Source organism: Grampus griseus (assembly GCF_964374135.1).
Source record: "Grampus griseus genome assembly, chromosome: 21".
NCBI lineage: Eukaryota > Metazoa > Chordata > Mammalia > Artiodactyla > Delphinidae > Grampus > Grampus griseus.
The window spans coordinates 30,773,726-30,787,617 of NC_139015.1; the positions used below are offsets into that span (position 1 = coordinate 30,773,726).

A 13,892-nucleotide genomic window follows, 5' to 3' on the forward strand; every position below is an offset into this window, starting at 1 on the left:
TTGGGAGTCCACCTGCCGATGCAGGGGACACGGGTTTGTGCCCCGGTCCGGGAGGATCCCACATGCCGCGGAGCGGCTGTGCCCGTGGGCCATGGCCGCTGGGCCTGCGCGTCCGGAGCCTGTGCTCCACAACGGGAGAGGCCACAACAGTGAGAGGCCCGCGTACCGCAAAAAAAAAAAAAAAGAAGAAGAAAATTAAAGGCCAGGAACATACTATCGGGCAGGGTAGTGATTCTGGCATTAACTGTTAGTATACTGCCAAATTTTTCACTACTTTTTCTAACCTATTTCTCACATTATGTAGTCTTAATAAACTCAGAAAAACAGTGATTTTGTTATTTTGAATGTATTTCTATATGACATATAAAGACTACCATGATTTCTAGTGATTATATGTTTTTCTGTTTCAGATATGTAATAATTTAGGCAATTGTCATTGCTTTCCTGGGTATAGGCCTCCAGATTGTGAATTACAAATTGGTTCACCGGGAGGAAGTATTGATGATGGAAATGATCATAAATCTGGTGAGTAGAAATTAAACTTTAAAAAAAAAATAGAATGCTTTATGAAATAATTAAAGAAATATACTGCCGAGTCAAATCTTTCATGATCTCCTGAGTAATTAATAGAGTTACCTTGAATAGCGGCTTTCATTAAATCAGTGTTAAATAGTATTTGTAACGCGGTTTCCTCAGAGAAACCCAGTTTTGATCATCTCAGTTACTAAGATAGAATATGGTACTCTTAAGTTTCAATAAATGTCATAGCATGAATGCAAAACAAATTCAAATATGGACGAATGAACACTATGTAAGTTGTTTGCATCCCGTGCTATTAAAAACTTTGTAGGTTATTAAAAAACAATTGTAGGATAAAGTGTTTATTCTGAATGAAATTTAGACAAAAACATATGACAAAATATAAGTATACACATTTATTAGGAAATAACAGTAAATCACATTTTGAGTGATGAAGTACAGGTTTATACTTTCCCTTTTTTCCACGAACAGCAAGTGGCTGTTCATTGATTCAACATCCATTTATGATAAAAACTCTCAACAAAGTGGGTATAGAGGGGCTATACCTCAACATAGTAGAACCCATATATGGAAAACCCAAAGCTACCATCATACTCAATGGTTAAAAGCTGAAAGCTTTTCCTCTAAGAACAGGAACAAGACAAGGATGTCCACGCCCACCACTTTTATTCAACATAGTATTGGAAGTCGTAGTCACGGCAATTAAACCAAAAAAACAAATAAAAGATAATGCAAGTTGTATTTTATGGGTATTTTATTCTTACTGGACTACATGGCCCAAATCAATTCATACATATCCATTTATAAAATTATTTTTGTGTTTGTATAATTTTGCTGGGACACCTGGACATCCATAAGCAGAAGAATTATTCTAGGCACAGACCTCATAACTTTCAAATATTAGGATCACAGTCCTAATACAAAATACAAAAGTATGCATCTCCTAGAAGATAACAGAAGAAAATCTAAGTGCCCTTAGAGAATGACATTTCAGATACAGCAGCATGAAGATGATCCATAAAAGAAAAAATTGGTAACTTGCACTTGATTAAAACGTAAAAGTTCTGTTCTGTACAGAGAGTCAGAGAATGAAAAAAACAAGCCAGAAACTGGGAGAACATCTTTGCAAAACATATATCTGATATAGGACTGGTATTCAAAATATACCAAGCACTCTTGAAACTCAACAGTATGAAAATTAACAACCCAGTTTAAAAATGAGCAATGTTAAAGTGCTTATCTGGGCTCTCTTGTAATTCTCTGAGCATCTCTAGAACGATTACGTTGAATTCTTTGTTGAGCAATACCTAGATCTCCATTCCTTTGGGGCCAGTCACGGTAAATGTCCTGTATTCCTTTGGTGGAGACCTCTTTCCCTGATTTTTCATGATTCCTGCAGCCTTGCGTAGGTGTCCATACATTTGGAGATACAGTCACCCCTTCCAGACTTTGTAAACGATTTCCTAAGGGAAGCCTTTCACCTGTGGATGGAGGCATACTTGATCGTGCTGTGGCCCTGGGACAACTGGTGCAGGGCGCCAAATGCAGGAGCACCTGGTGGTACCAGGCCCAAAGGGATGTAATGTCTCTTCGGCTCAGGCCACTGAGGTCCATATTATCAACTGTGTGGTCCTTGTGAGCACTTCGTGGGTCCATAGTGGCTGCAAGGACTGTTGGGCTCAAAGCAGGACCTCCAGGATCAGTAGCTAAGGACAAGGCCAGGCAGCAGTGGTGGCTGGAGATAGTGGCATGCACACACTTGGCCGTGGGGCCCAACTGCAGGTGCCCGTGTGGTGGCAGAGGTCAGGTGCAGACATGCTTGAAGCGATGGGCTGGAACCAACTATAGGCTCACTGGCCACTGCAGTGTTCCTGAGTGTCAGTGTGCTTTCCTACTGCTTCAAGCTCTACCTTGGGGTATGCATGCTGCAGGGAGACCAGTGATGGGGGTGGTCAGGCTCGGGGTGCACACCGATGGGCTAACTACAGGTAGGCACAGTGATGTCAACCAGTGTCAGAAGGCAGAGCCTGATCTGGATCCAACCAACAGCTACAGTATGCTCCTCTCCTGTGGCTGTACTCTTAGCCCCTGGAAAGAGTGCACTGCTGTGGAGGTCAGTGATGGGGGTCTGGCTGGGGGTGTGCAGGTGCATAGCTGGGGGGCGGGGCTAGTTACAGGTGGGCATGGGTACCAGCCAATGACAGAGGCTGAGCCTGATCTGGATCTGATAACAGCTGCAGGGTCCATGGATGTCAGTGTGCTCTCCTGTGGCTGGACACTCTCCCCACTGGCATGCACACTGCAGTAAAGGCCAGTGACAGGAATCAGGCTGGGAGCATGCCAGTGCACGGATGGAGGGGCTATCAACAAACAGGCAGCCATGGTGGTCTTGGCCAGTGACAGAAGGCAGGACCTGACTGTGCCTACAAACAGCTGTGGCTGGCAGGAGAGGGGGCAGGCTGGCTGCCTATGCATTCACCTGGGGCTGCAGGTTATTTCTGCTCAGTATTATATCAGAGTCTAGTCAGTATAAAAAGACCAAAAAAAAAAAAAAAAAAGCTCAAAGAGCATACAGATTGAAAAGGAAAAAGAAAATCAGTCTTTATGTATAGATAATATGATCCTATATGCAGAAAATCCTAAGGAATCCACAAAAAATTTAGTAAGTTTGAAGAATATGAGATCAATGTACAAAAAGCAATTGTATTCCTATAAACTAAGAGGAGACAATCCAACAATGACATTAAGAAACCAATTTTATTCACCACAGCATAAAAAGTAAAATACTTAGAAATAAATTTAGTGAAAAATTACATGATTTGTACACTGAAAATTTCAAACCATTGCTGATGTAAATTATAGAAAATTTATATAAATGGAGAGACAATGATGTTCATAGATTGGAAGACTATTGTTAAATGGACGGTTCTCTACAAATTTATCTATACATTCAAGAAAATCCCTGTAAAAATCATCCAGCTGGTTCATTTGCAGAAATTGACAAGCTGACTATAAGCTTTATATAGAATTTCAAAGGACCTAGAGTTGTCCAAATAACTTTGAAAAGAGTGATGTTGGAGAAAGTATACCACCCAATTTCAAAACTTTCTATAAAGCTACAATAATCAACACAGTGTAGCGCTGATATTAACGTAGATCAATGGAACAGAATAAAGAACTGGAAATAGACCCACAGATACATGGAAAACTGATTTTCCGTAGAAGTGCAAAGCAACTCAGTGAATAAAGGGTAGTCTTTTCAACAAAAGGTGCTGGAACCATTACATACCCACATGTAAAAAAAAAAGGAATTTTGTACATTTTGTACATGATCTGAAATCATATACAAAAATTCATTCAAAGTGGATCACAGATCAAAATGTGAAGCCTAGGGCTTCCCTGGGTGGTGAAGTGGTTGCGAGTCCGCCTGCCGATTCAGGGGACTCTGGTTCGTGCCCCGGTCCGGGAAGATCCCACATGCCGCCGAGCGGCTGGGCCCGTGAGCCATGGCCGCTTAGCCTGCGCCTTCGGAGCCTGTGCTGCGCAACGGGAGAGGCCACAACAGTGAGAGGCCCGCGTACCGCAGAAAAAAAAAAAAAAAGTGAAGCCTAAATGTATAAAACTTCAAGAAGAAAATATATGAGAGAACCTTAGTGACTTTGGATTAAATAAGGATTTTTTTTACATATGACACCAAAAGCACAATCCAAGGAGAAAAGGTGAAAACTTGGACATCACCAAAATTAAAAGCTTTTGCTCTTCAAAAGTCACTGTTAGGTGTATACCTAATAAAGTATTTATATTCAGAATATGTACAGATTTTATATTCAGAATATATAATCTTTGAAACTTAATAATGAAAAACCAACAGCCTTCTAAAAATGGGCAAAACACTTAAACAGACACTTTACCAAAGAAGATATATGGATTGGCAAATAAGCACAAGTAAAGATGCCCAACATCATTGTTTATCAAGGAAATGCAAATTAAAATCACAATTAGATACCATAATATTCCTTTAAATTTCGTTTAAATTTAAAGGACTAACCACATGAAGTTTTGCCAATATGTGAAGATAGTGTCTCATACACTACTGTTGAAGTGTAAAATTGTACAGTTTCAGCTTCTTAAAATGGTAAACTTTTACCTACCATGTAATCTAGTCACTTTACTATTTTATTTACCCAAGAGAATAGAACGCCTTCTCCCATACCAAACTTTGTATACAAATGTTCATAACAGCTTTAGATGTAATAGATAAAAGTTGGAAACAACCCAAATACAAATCAAGAGGTGATGGATCAAGGACGTGTGGTATATCCAAACAATAGTATATATTGAACAGTAAAAAGGAACAAGCTATTGTTAAAAGTACCAACATGGATGGATGTCAACATTTACGCTGTGTGAAAGAAGCAAGACTAAAATGAATACAGACTGTCTGACTCTGTATTAAATTGTAGAACACACAAACTAATTGATAGGGAGAGAATGCAGATCAAATCAGTGGTTGCTTGTTTGGGGGAGTGGCATCACGGCAGCACCATATATAGGCAAGTAGAAACTTTTGTGGATGACGGATATATTCACGACAGTTGAGCCTGGGAGTACGTGGATTTGAACTGCACGGATCCACTCATACACAGATTTTTTTCAATAAATACTACAGTACTACAGCATCTGAGGTTGATTGAATCCACGGAAGGGCAACTGCGAATATGGTGGAACCTGGGCTAAGAAGGGACCTAGAATATGCAGGACCAACGCTAAAGTTAAACATGGATTTAGACTGCTCAGAGTGGATTCCCCTGACCCCTGCATTGTTTAAGGGTCAACTGTCTTTTGACTGATGTGGTGGTTTTATAGATATATACATATAATAAAACCTGTAAAATTGTACGTCTCAAATAGGTGCATGTATTATGTGTCTAAAATAACTCAGTAAAGCTGTTAAAACAGCAAAATTTAAATGACATCTAAGACAAAAGTCACACTATTTTGTTGTCAAATCTTTGAGCTGTAAAATTACGGCATGCATGCGTTTCTGTTATTATGTTATAGTTCAGTAAAAAATTTACTAAATAAATAATAATGGAAGAGATCAATACACATGTAACCTTTGGAGAGGAATGATGATTAGAAAATGTCCGGAGGATGCTTTGGGGAGTCTAACAGGGTATGTTTTGAGATCTGGATGATTTTTCTAATTCTTTGTTAACATATTTATTTACTGTGTACTTTTCTGAATTGCGTAATACTTCAAGTTTTTAGGTGTAAGAAATAACGAAAGGGCATAAATATGTCGTTGAACGTCAACGAGAGGGGAAAAATACACACAACACACACTTTACGTATAGGTAGATACAGATACCAGGATAGGTATAGATATGGATTTTATTCATACGTATAAAATATAAATACTAGATGGAGAAACATGAGTCATTTCAAAATGGTTTCCTCCAAGGAGAGAAGCTATGTGACTTGGCGAGGGAGGGGGATGGCGGTTTTTCACAGTATTTTGCTAAATTTTTAACTTAAGCCCTATTAATATATCACCTTTTAAAATATGATGCCATAAATAAGCAGCACGTAATAAGCAGACCTCAAAATATGTATACAGTATCGTAATAATTAAACAAATATGCATAAAAGATGACTAGTAAATCTATGAAAAATGTACCATTGAAGTTTTGGCTATGAGCTTAAATGTCCTTTTGTTTTCTCCTATAAGAGTTTGCAAGGTATTAAACTTTCGATTAGGTATATGATTTTATATGTACACATATGATTAAAGTGAAATAAATATAAATTTATTCAAATGTTCTATGTTTCATTTCTAGTTACAATTTTTACTAAAAAAGGCTACAATGCACATCAGAACTGGCTTATTTTGAGTTTCTACATTGTTCTGCCCTTTTTCATAATTTTCACCATTATGATCATGAAGCGAAATGAAATAAGAAAATCATGCAACGAAGAGAGTGCAGAATATGAGGGGTAAATATGATTTTACAAATAATTTATTATTTTAAATTGTGCTGGTCATTAACCAGTGTCATAAATTCATAATTGCATAACATTTGTTACATTTATTATTAAATATGTGCTATTTTAAATCTAAGGTAAATGGCATTTTAACCATTTTGTTTTCCCAGTAGTTCATTGTTAGTATATTAAGGCAAGTCAAAATTTTGACTGCTCCAAAACTGTTCTCCTGATGAATATTCCACACTGTACTAGGGACTTAATATGTCAGAGAAGAATATATTTGGTGTATCATTTTAAGTTCCTTTCTAGTTGGATCTAAATTAAGTATGAGTCTTTGTTTCCTTTGGGGAAACCTTTTTTTTCCAATTTAGAATTTGTGTTAAACATGTCACTAATAAACCCTTGAACCTCATAATATTTCTATCTCTTTAGTAGTCTCAAATACTGTTAAAAAATCTCTACAGAATTCCTTTGAAATCAGATACTGTTTCTTACACATCTGTGCAGACTATTTTCTTACATTTGTGCATCTTCTCTTCTGATGACCTAACATTTAACTCATTGAAGGTAAGAAACCCTCATATTAATCCCGAAATGTAACATCACGAATGAGGATTTCAGCTTCAAAGTTACATTTTCTTTGAAAGCTATCATTACTAGTCCATTTTATGAAGACACGCTCAATTGCACACACATTACATGCATATCGTTCAGGGAAGTGATGGATCATACTCCCTGAAAGAGGAAGTGACTTAATTGGCCTATCACGAGCCTTTACAGAGGAAAAGAGAAAAAGAGAATTCAAAGAAAGTCCTGACAGGTAATATCGTAGAGGGAACGTGAGTAAAGTACATGCTCAATACATCTTCACATCCAAAAATTTCTGCTGCACCCAGCGTTAATGACTGTTCCTTTATAAACTCTCCCAGCAGGCCTGGGATGCGCACCATTCGGCCCTGCATCTTTGTTTATTCTATAAGTGTATATACTGGAGCCACTGAAAACATAATTTTCATCAGATGGAAAAAATCATCTTGTAGCCATATGTTTATTTCCATCATGCATTAGGCTGGGGCTATGGGGTTTAGGTAGGAAGATCACAGAGGTGGAACGTCGTTCTCATCACATCGATATCAAAGGCAAATACTACCAACTGATAATATCAACCTTGATTACCTGGAGGAAGTAGTGTTTGTCAGGTATTTCCGGAAAACATGAAAACACCTGTAAGATTATTTTTCTCCCTTTTTATACTAAAATCTATAAAAGGAAGCAACTAAACGTACCCCATATGTTTTTGTTTTTTGAGCAGCTCTTCACTTTTGGGTTCTATAAGATGTTCCAGAATCATCTTGTATATTCCTGGCCACAGGCCTAGAAGCAGGCATTTCTACAAGGATTCTTGGTTTCTTTTATTGGAGAACAATATTAGAAACAAATCTAGATGCTAGGTGTGCTCCTTGCTTCTTGTATTCCATTGCGTCTAGATCCTCACAATAGATGGATATATAAATTCAATATATGTGTACAACACATACATACACACACCTGTCTTTATATATCCTGCAGATAAGGCCTTTATCAGACATAAAAATTGCAAATGTTTTCTTCAGCTATGTGTCATATTTTCATTCTAACTACAGTGTCTTTTGCTGAGGAAAAGTTTTTAATTTTATCATTATTTTCCTTCTTGGATTATGCTTTTGTTGTTATATTTAAAAACTCACCACCAAACCCAAGGTCACTCAGATTTTCTCCTGTGCTTTCTTCTTGAAGATTTATAGCTTTGCATTTCACATTTAGATCTATGATCCATTTTAAGATAATTTTTGTGTAAAATTTGAAGTAAATTTAGAGTAAGGTGTGAAGTATGTGATAAGGTTTGTATTTTTGCATATGTATGCCAAATGGTCCAGCACCATTTGTTGAAAGAACTATCGTATCTTCATCAAAATGCCTTTGCACCTTTGTTGAAAACCAACTGACCAATATATATGTAGGTCTAATTTTGAATGAAGGAAATAAGATGTTTTTTATTTTCATGGTCAATTTTACAGTGCAAGTCTGCTTATTTATAGGATAATGATTTTTTTTCTGTAATGTATCTTTTTCCAAGTTTCAAACATTAGAATGTGATTTTCTCTTTAATCCATATTTGCAAATAAGTTTGCCTAAAGGAAAGATGTGAGTTATCTTTTTCACATGCCACAGGTTAAGTAAATAAATAAAGGTATAAATTCCTTTAAAATCCTCTTTTACGTTGAAGTTTGTCTCTTAGAAAGCAGAATGGAAAGAAAATAATGCTTCAGGAAGATTGGTTTTCTCTGCCTTCATAATGAAGTTAAACTGCATTAAAATGTATTAATATTTGGCAAGGTTTGAAAAAGACTTTTTGCTGTTGTTGCTTTTAACTCACACTAAAAATTGTGCAAGCAGAGGGCTAGACATGGGAGACTTAGTAGAAGACTAACTTTTCTTAGAGTGGACCATAACACAAACTCACAGACCACACACCTAAGAACTTCCATTTAATCACTTTCTGCAAGACCAAGAGGAAATATCATAGTTATGGTGAATACACATTTGGGTTGAAGCCAGGAATACAACACAAATTACTTGGGCTTCCAGAAGGAATATATTTCAAATATATATACTTAGATATACATACATATATATATAACCTAAATATTCATTTATAGAGAGAAGTTTTATGTATGTAACTATATATATCATATATATAACTATGCATATATATATACATGCTTTCTGACATCTTAATGGGTATGAGGTTGTAGCTTATCATGGTTTTTATTTGCATTGTCGTAATGATTAATGAGCATCTTTTCATGTGCTTATATTCCATTCATATATCTTCTTTGGAGAAATGTCTATTCAAGTCCTTTGGCCATTTTTGAATCAGATTGTTTGGGGTTTTGTTGTTGTTGAATTTTAGGAGTTCTCTACATATTCTGTATATTCATCTCTTATCAGGTATATGATTTGCAAATTCTCCCATTTTTTGGTTGCCTTTTTATTTGTAATATTCTGGGTATATAGCCAAAAGCAGTTTCTCCAAGAGCTACTTGTACACCAATGTTCATTGCACCTTTGTTCACAATAGCTAAAGATGGAAGCGACACAAGTGTCCATCAACAGATGAATGGATAAAGCAAAATGTGGTTTAAACATGCAATGGAATATTTATGATCTAGCCTTTAAAAGGCAGGAAATTCTGACACATGCTACAAGGCAGATGAATGAACCTTGAGGACATTATGTTACATGAAATAACCTAGTCACAAAAGACAAATACTGTATGAGTTCACTAACGTGAGGTACCCGGAGTAGTCAAATTCCTAGAGAGAGAAAATAAAATGGTGGTTGCCAGGGTTTGGGATAGGAAGGAATGAGGAGTTATTGTTCAATGGGTATAGAGTTTCAGTTTTTCAAAATGAAGAGTTTTGGAGATGGTAGCTGGTGATGTTTGTACAACACTGAATATACTTAATAGCAATAAACTGTACACTAAAAAATAGGATGGTAAATTTTATGTTATGTGTGTTTTACCATAATAAAAATTAATCTATAACAAAAGAGGCAAGGATATACAACAGAGAAAAGACAGTCTCTTCAATAAGTGTGCTGGGGAAACTGGACAGCTATATGTAAAAGAATGAAATTAGAACACTCCCTAACACCATACACAAAAATAAACTCAAAATGCATTAAAGACCTAAATGTAAGACCGGACACTGTAAAACTCTTAGAGGAAAACATAGGAAGAACACTCTTTGACATAAATCACAGCAAGATCCTTTTTGACCCACCTCCTAGTGTAATGCAAATAAAAACAAAAATAAACAAATGGGACCTAATGTAACTTAAAAGCTTTTGCACAGCAAAGGAAACTATAAACAACATGAAAAGACAACCTCAGAATGGGAGAAAATATTTGCAAACAAATCAACAAAGGGTTAATCTCCAAAATATATAAACATCTCATGCAGCTCAATGTTAAAAAAAAAAAAAAACCCAATTAAAAAATGGGCAGAAGCCCTAAATAGTCATTTCTCCAAAGAAGACATACAGATGGCCAAGAGGCACATGAAAAGCTGCTCAACATTACTAATTATTAGAGAAATGCAAATCAAAACTACAATGAGGTATCACCTCACACCAGTTAGGATGGGCATCATCAGAAAATCTACAAACAACAAATGCTGGAGAAGGTGTGGAGAAAAGGGAACCCTGTTGCACCGTTGGTGGGACAGCAGGGGGAAGGTGGCTCGGGAGGGCCCCATCGTCCTTGGCGGGCCCACACCCCCAAGTGTTACATTCCCCCGGCTGTAAATTGATATGGCCACTATGGAAAACAGTATGGAGGTTCCTTAAAAAACTAAAAATACCATATGACCCAGTAATCCCACTACTGGGCATATATCCAGAGAAAACCACAATTCAAAAAGACACATGTACGCCAGTGTTCATTACAGCACTACTTACAATAGCCAAGTCATGGAAGCAACCTAAATGCCCATCAACAGAAGAATGGATAAACAAGAGGTGGTACATATATACAATGGAATAGTACTTAGCCACAAAAAGGAACGAAGTTGGTTCATTGGTAGAGAAGTGGATGGACCTAGAGACTGTCATAGAGTGAAGCAAGTCAGAAAGAAAAACAAATATTGTATATTAACGCATATATGTGGAATTCAGAAAAATGGTACAGAAGAACCGTTTGCAGGGCAGAAATAGACACAGATGTAGAGAACAAACGTATGGACACCAAGGGGGGAAGGCAGGGGAGGGAGGGATGAATTGGGAGATTGGGATTGACATATATACACTACTATGTATAAAACAGATAACTAATAAAAACCTGCTGTAAAAAAAAACCTAAAAAATGCACACCTTTATACATATAAATACATATTCATATATAAATACATATTCATATATGAATACACACATTTAATGTTTAGCTTTTTATTTGGACTGCTTAGTTTTCTAAGAAACAAACTTACCTATAATGAATATTTCAGTTAATCTATTATAGTTGATTTTTTATTTTTTACTGTCTGTGTTCCTTTGCGTGAGTGTTTTGATCTGAGACTTAAAACAGAAATCTGGCAGTAGATACAGTTAAAGTAGGAAACCGCCTGCTACTAAAGATATTGTGAATTTCTATTTTCTTTTTCTTTCACTAGTCATTCAGCCATTGTACCAGAGAGTTATGACGTGGACTATTAATGTTGCCAAGAACTTCATCATCAAGTGGGTTACATGCAGAAGAGAAGGTGTTTTATAACCCTATGATACCACTGAATACGTTTAAAATGTCAAATTTTTGAAAATAAAGCACACTTGGGCAGGAGGAAGTCTCCCCTATGCTTCTGGGCATACACCTGGCCACAGGTGGAGTCTGGGTCCACGGAGCCGTAGCCACACTTCCACCCCTCACCCCACTCACCCTCCCCCCACCAGCCCCACCATCTCCACCCGCCCCACCCCCGCCCCCAGGCCAGCCCCCCAGCCCCTCCCTGCCCCGCCCCTCCGCCCGCTCTGCCCTCCCTCCCTGCGCCTCCCCGCCGTGGCCTAGAGCGCAGGGCTCCACGCGCTCGCTGCACCGTTTCCAGTCAACCCCGGTGGCGAGGCCGGCCGGCCACGCAATGCTGTCTCTCTTGCTGCTCCTCTCAGGGCTGGGCCTGCTGACCTCCACGGGCCATCGTGAGGACCCTGCTGGATAGGAGGGTGGCCCGTCGTCGCAGGGTCCCTTGGCACGGGGGTCGTCGCCCTCCTTGCTGCAGAAGCCCAGGCCAGGCTGGGGAGAGTCCGGGGTCGGGTCCGAGCCCGCCCAGTTTCAGGCCCCTGGCGGGCCCGCTGGTCGGAGGGCTCTGAGCAGGACTGAGATAGTTGTCCCTCACTCCGAGACCCTGCACTGCAAGAGGGGGCGCCTGTCTTCCAGGGAGGTGGGGGGAGGAGGGAGCCTGGATGGGGTCCTGGGAGCAGCCCTTCTTCACCTACCCAGGGCTGAGGTCAGCCAGCCCCGAGGGTCTCTGGACGGTGGTGGGGTAGTAACACTCCCGCTTCTAGAGGAACCTCTTCCTGGAACCCTGCGCAGTATGATTGTGTGTGTGTGTGTGTGTGTGTGCGCGCGCGTGTGCGTGTGTGTGTGTGTGTGCACGCGTGCATGTGTGCGCGCGCATGCCCGCTGGGGCTCGGAAGATCCACGAGTGATGTGATAGGAGAGGACAAGTAAGAGAAGGATAAGGATGCTGCCGTGCGCTGGGGAACGGTCACACCTGTTTTGCTCACTGTAGGTTCTGAAATATCACTTATACAAATTACATTGCCACAGAAGACTGGGACAAAGGTCTCAGAAACTCCTGTCATTAAGAAATCATTCTTTGTGTTTTATGGGTATTTTATTCTTTCTGGACTACATGGCCCAAATCAGTTCATACATATCATTTATAAAGTTATTTTTGTGTTTATATTTATTTTGTTAAATAGCCATTTTGTCTGAATAAGAGCAAATGTTTTAATATTTTATTTTTTTCATTATGTCACAATCAATACATAAACATTGTAAGGTACATAAACATACATACACACATATTGTTAAATTACAGACTCAGGAAAAAAAAATAATTGACCAAGTTTCTATTTCACAAAAAGTCTACTGGACCTTTTATCTCTAAAAAAAATAGTTTTAATATTTATTATATTAGTGAGATCATACTAATACATTCAATTCTTGTGATAACTATGTTCTATAAAGCCCCAAACGCTGAATTAGCTATTGCTGAATCAACATTTCAAAGGGAAGTACGTATGTATCTCATAGAGATTGCGATCTTAAATCCTGCAAACGTCTCATCCTGGAAGATTCTATTTTCCCTAATTTACAAAGGAGAAGTGAAAAGTGACTTGCCTGGGGCCATGTCAGCAATAGGTACCATAGCTGAGATTCCGACACCCTGCAACTGGCCTCAGAACCCAAGCTTCCTCAATACAGTGCCAACTCCATCTTCTGGTCATCTCTGCAGCAGAGCTGCAATAAGAAGGCAGAGTATATCAGCTGTTCAGCCTCAGCTGGGAGTGTGAGCCTTGTTACAAATGAATTTTTAGCCATTTGTTCGTAAACTCAAATGATCCAAAAAGAGCTACAAATATTGATTTAGGGGCTAACAAATAAATCTGAGCAAATAGGCAAATTTGCAGATATGGAATAATTGAATAATGATGATTGACTATATTTTGTAACATAATTTAAAAATAAATATAAACTCAATAAGATTTGAAAGGTAATATATACACCAGCTATTTTTTTTTTTTTTTTTTTTTTTTTTTTTTTTGCA

The 13,892-nt window shown here is 38.3% G+C and overlaps 1 protein-coding gene across 1 annotated transcript in view; it reads left to right on the plus strand.

Annotated features, from left to right (window-relative positions):
* LOC309838897 (disintegrin and metalloproteinase domain-containing protein 18-like) overlaps window positions 1–11,895 on the plus strand; it is a 90,480-nt gene extending 78,585 nt beyond the window's left edge. The window contains exons 19-21 of the mRNA XM_082680313.1: window positions 411–525; window positions 6,381–6,537; window positions 11,739–11,895. Of these exons, the coding sequence (XP_082536439.1) occupies window positions 411–525; window positions 6,381–6,537; window positions 11,739–11,781 (315 nt within the window). The 3' untranslated portion in view covers window positions 11,782–11,895. The remainder of the gene's footprint in view (window positions 1–410; window positions 526–6,380; window positions 6,538–11,738) is intronic.
* The last annotated feature ends 1,997 nt before the right edge of the window (window positions 11,896–13,892 follow it).